At 48.1% G+C, this 5,185-nt stretch overlaps 1 protein-coding gene across 17 annotated transcripts in view; it reads right to left on the bottom strand.

Moving 5' to 3' along the window:
* ACACA (acetyl-CoA carboxylase alpha) overlaps positions 1-5,185 on the bottom strand; it is a 268,765-nt gene that overhangs the window by 12,082 nt on the left and 251,498 nt on the right. For all 17 annotated transcript variants that reach the window (XM_019732514.2, XM_074320146.1, XM_019732521.2 and 14 more), the window contains 2 exons: positions 1,812-1,966; positions 1,005-1,175 (listed from right to left, as the gene is read on the bottom strand). In XM_019732514.2, the coding sequence (XP_019588073.2) occupies positions 1,005-1,175; positions 1,812-1,966 (326 nt within the window). The remainder of the gene's footprint in view (positions 1-1,004; positions 1,176-1,811; positions 1,967-5,185) is intronic.

The following is a 5,185-nucleotide window of genomic DNA, read 5'->3' as shown; positions in this document are numbered from 1 at the left end:
TCTTCCCGTGGACTGTCTTGTGCAACCCACGATTCTAGAGGTACATGCTGGGGCCTGTTCATACTGGCCTCAGACCCACCCCATCTCCAGCCCTGGGGCAAGAGCATGGCGGTCCCCATCTTAGTGGAATCACGGCTCCAAGGCTTGTGCCCTCCTTGTGAGATCACCCCAAGAATATGCCAGATCCATAGTTCCCATTTCCTTCCAGCTCAGATTTGAAATCAGAAGCCCTGTCGTTATGACCACACCCCCCTCCTAGTCACCTCCCATTGGGCTTCCTGTTCCTGCTTCCTTCAATTCCACCCTCCACACAGCCCCCTGCGCAGTCTCCCTACGACAAATCATGATCTCTCTCTACTGCTTCAACTACCTCGGTGGCTTCCAAGTCCACCCCTCAATACAGCTTCCACGGCCCCGCATAACCCCCACCTCTGAGCCATCCTGAAATAGCTGCCATGCACGGCACTCTTGCCATCAGACCTTAGAACGTGCTGCCCCTTGTCTGGCACATTCCTCCTGCACCGTCCAATCCAACCTCTCCCTCTGGTTCATTTCTGCGTTGTTTTCAGGTCTCTGCTGACACATCACTTCCAGAAGTCTTCCCTGACTCCCCAAAGAGCGGTCAGGTGTCCTCTCTCTGTGCTTGTTGATGTCCTGGGTTTGCCATGTTCGACTGTCATGCATGAGCTCTGGACTACTCCGTCTCTCCCTCCAGATGGTGAACAACCTCTGGCTCATTCACTGCCACGTCTCTGGGGCCTAATGCAGTGTCTGGTATGTAGCAAGGATTCAAAAAGGTTTGCTGAGTGGTAGAATGAGCTGCAAAAAAATGCCCTACCACCTCTGCTAACACGCCATCATGACATGTTACTGTGGGGGGTGGAACAGTGCTCAGGTCCGTATGTTTCCCTTCCACTCCTGCCCTTTGAGGCCTGGAGAATCTGAGATGATTCTCAGATTCAGAAGAGCACGGCACGAAGCCTGTTCTGAGGGCGCCCACCTACCTTCACCGTTCCTTCCACTTCCACAAACCAGCGCCTTAACATGGCCTGGATCTGGCCATCAGTCAGCTCGGGGTTGGCATTGTGGATTTTCTTCTTGACCAGGTCCTCCAGCAGGAGACGCCTCAGTCGCCAGTAGAAGAAGGTACGGGATGTTTTCCAGTCCAGGATGTCCTATACACAGACAAGAATAAGCTTAGTCACCCCAGCCCCAATCCCTGCTCAGTGCCCAGTCTAGGCACAAAACTCCCCTCTCCAGCAAGCCCTCCAGAGACTCAAGAGCCGGCCACGAGCCTCCAGCACCTGCAGGTATCTCCCCTGTACCCCTCGGTGCCCAGCGACGGGCCTGGCTAATGCTAACCCCACCCATGGCTGAGATGGGGAAGGGGCTGTGAACCCCAGATAACCAGAGCGAGGAACTGGGTTTGAGCAGATGGCTCAGACGACTTGGCTCAACTTCAATGTGCGTGAGCGGCTGCTGGAACCCTGACAAACTGTAGTAATTACAGCCTGAGGACCACCTGGGCAGCTCTCCCCAGCGGAGCCACATGTGACTCAGTTTCCCACCAGTAAAATGGGGCTTGCCTCCGGAGGAGTCCAGGAGGTAACCTATAACATAAATTGTTATAGGATGATAGTGGATATAGAAAAAGGGAAAGGTCGCTCCAAAACAACTGAGAATGGTTTGATCTGCACAAGCTGTTTTAACCCACCCCCAACGGCTCCCTGCTCGTGCGCTGGGGTGCAGGAGACACACGCTTGCCTGCGGGTCTCTGACAAGTCAGGAGAAGTGTCAACCACTGTACTTACGTTAATAACACCCTTCTCCTGCATCCGGCCTGGTGTGTCGTGCAAGTCAGCAAACTGCACGGCTACCTGATGGTAAATGGGAATCAGGAATTCCTCCCGCTCCTTCAGCTTGTTCTCCAGCTCCTTCCGCTCAGCGGCACTTAGCTCTGGGGTGCCTGCAATTAAACACACCTGCCCGTCACACTGTGTGGTGACCAGGAATCTCTCTGCTCAGAAGAAGCCACGGTCATGGGGAGCAAAGATCGCCCCCTCCCTCTGCGACCTGCTCCGTCGTCTTCACCATCTCTTTGCTGAGTAACAGGGATCTGATGCCAGACCTGAACTCACCTTGCCCGGGGAGCCCCCATGTCCTCCTTGCCCAGTGGAGGTCACAAGTAGGACAGCAGCCATGGGAGTCCCTCCCTCCAGGCCTCTGCCTGAGCAGGTGCAGACAGCCACCTGGAGGCCTGTGTGTCCCATCAGCTCACCCACTGAGGGCTGGACCCCTCCTTTCCCGTGAAGGATACCACGCCCAGCATTAGCGCGTGAGCATCCCTGTGCTTCTGAGCAGAGACCAGTAGCTCCTCTGTCCTTGCATCCACCCCAGTCACCTGCCCAACTTGATAAGGATCTGAATGACCCTGAAGTTGCAAGCTGCTTTACCCCACAGCTTCTCATCTCAGGTTTGGATACTCTTAACCTGAAGTGCGTGGAATCCAAGCTGGTTAGAGCCAGATCTGGGAGTCTCATGCCAGCTCAGTGGATTAACCAGGCCCCTGGTCTCCTGCCTGGGCTGTTACTGACAGAGCCAAGCCCTGACCACAGTGACAAAGACATTCTAGTTCTTGGGCTAAAAGAGAAGGAAGAATAAAAAGGGAAAGGCAGTCTGCAAACCCCATTTGGATCACTAAGCCTCAAAAGCACACAGTACCTTCACTCAAGAGATAGGAGACAGGAATTCTTTATAACAAGGACCTCCCCCCCGCCCCCCGCCCCAACAGTGTCCCAGTAGAGGTGCTGCTGTGTTGTGCTTTTATTCCTAATTACTCTCAGAATGGGACTTAAGATCAATACTGAAAATTTAGTTGCCTGCCTAGTAAGGAGGAGTAAGTCTAGCGGAAGGAGCAATAGGTGACAGCCCTTGGTGTTGAGGACAACCTGAAGTGCTTTGTCACCAAAGCTGACAAATAAACACATGACCACAGGTGATGGGATGCAGAAAAGGTCTTTTTCAAGCATGTCTGTCTGGGAACAGGCTTTGCTTTTTATGCCACTATGAATCATATGCAATAAGCAGCCTTGGGCTGCCAAGTGAGCCGTAAGTATTATATACAAACACATGTTAGTAGAACAGGGATGTAACTACTGTACATAGCTTCACTTTTATGGGGATTTTGGATGCCCAACTCTACCACCGTTTTTTTGTTTTGTTTTTTTAAACCCATCACTACTTGAGAACTGTGATGACGAGTGCTGATGGCCATGTTTCTTGCACTCTGACATAGAGAGCAGTCTCTGACTTACCACTTTGGGCCCCTGACACCTCAGCAGCTTTCTTTCCAAACCAGGAAGATAGCGTGAGGGCGCTGGGCTCCCAGCTGTGGGATGAGACGAGGCCCATTCATTCTAATGTGGATCTGCCTGGAGAACTGATGGGGGGAGGGCCATGCTGAGACGAGACTGTCTCAGTTATAACATCCTTGACAGGGAAGCAAACGTTTTCCCTTCTCCAGTAAAAGGAACCAAGACTCCTTGGAGAAATGGTTGACTCCAGGGCTGGGGCAGGGAAAATATCAAATGAGCCTGGAATGTAATTGTCACAAAGAGCAAGGAAGCATTCAAAAAACGATCGGGACATGTTAAAAGGACGCAGGAGTCAGTCTGGAGCTGTCCCCATTGGCCAAGTCTGGGACAAACTGAGCAGTCAATTTATCAAAAAAGATCATGGTGTGATTATCAAACAGATTATTTATGGAATAAAATAAGAACCTGTGAGTCTATCCTGATATAAATAATTAAATGGGGGAGAAGGGAAGGCAAGGGAAAGCTTTCCATTCTAGCAGAACAATTAGTAGATGTAGAAGGAATGATGGGGTTACAAAATCACCATTTACAACCACCACAGCAATTGATTCTGCCAGGAATTACCAACGGACACTAACAACTAGCAAGTGAAAGTTTGATAAGGAACAGGATATTTACATAGTCTCAAAGTATCTCCTTAGAAATTATTTATTAATTACAAAGGGGAAAATGGTAATTTTATAGCGGATTAACCTAGGGAACAAACCTTAAACAAGTAAACAGAGTTATAATACTATTACCAAGAATAGGACAAACTGATACCATGTTCCTCCTGATATAATGTCTTGACAAGGACATATCATTTTTGCAATATTCTTGCCCAAAATGCACAATTTGAATCTAACTGTGGGGAAATATAAGACAAACCTAAATTAAGGAACATGCTACAAAAAACGTGGCCTGTGCTCTTCAAAAAAAAGTGAAGATCATGAAAAGGAAAGGCCAAAGAATTATTCCAGATTAAAAAGACTTGACAACAAGTTGTAATGTGTGGTTTGGGATTAGATCTCAGACAAAAAAAAAAAAAAAAAAAGCTATAAAGGACTTTACTGGGACAATTGGTAAAATTTTAATATGAACCATGGGTTAGACAGTAGCATCATATCAATGTTGTAGTTTCTGATTTTGATAAATGTATTGTGTTTATGTGAGGGAAAGTCTGTGTTCTTAGAAATACACACTAAATACTTGTGGATAAAGGAGTATGATAGCTACAGCTTACTCCCAAATGGCTCGTGTGTGTGTGTGTGTGTGTGTGTGTGTGTGTGTGTAGAGCGAGCTCATGGATATGAGCGCGCGGAAATGATCAAGCAAATGAGACAAGATGCTAATAGGCGAATCTGAGAAAAAGGCACCAGAAATTCATTGTACTATTATAACTTTTCTGTAAAATTGCATCAAATGGAAAGTTAAAAAGAATAAGCACAACCCAAAAATTGTGTTTCCTGGCTCCCTCCCCAATACATACAATCAATAATCAAAACTAATAGTATTTACAGGGTACTGGGCACCATTCTAAGTGCTTTATAGCTATTAACTCATTTAATCCTTACAACAACCTTATGAGATTGGTATTCATATTATCCTCATTGGACAGGTGAGGAAACTGAGGCACTGAGAATCTCTGGAACTTACCAAGGTCACGGAAACAGGAAGGGGCAGAGCCAGGACTCACGTGCAGCAGCGTGGCTCCCAAGGCTTTTGAACACTGCATTGTGTTGTGCCTTCTTGCTTACTTGGGCAGAGGACAAGTGTCCTTTTTAATTTCAGAAAAGGCTCAATGATGAGGATGGACTCCTGGCTGATAAAGC

The sequence above is a fragment of the Rhinolophus sinicus genome, linkage group LG15 (genome assembly GCF_036562045.2).
Source record: "Rhinolophus sinicus isolate RSC01 linkage group LG15, ASM3656204v1, whole genome shotgun sequence".
Taxonomy (NCBI): domain Eukaryota; kingdom Metazoa; phylum Chordata; class Mammalia; order Chiroptera; family Rhinolophidae; genus Rhinolophus; species Rhinolophus sinicus.
This window is presented reverse-complemented; position numbering and strand designations above follow the sequence as displayed.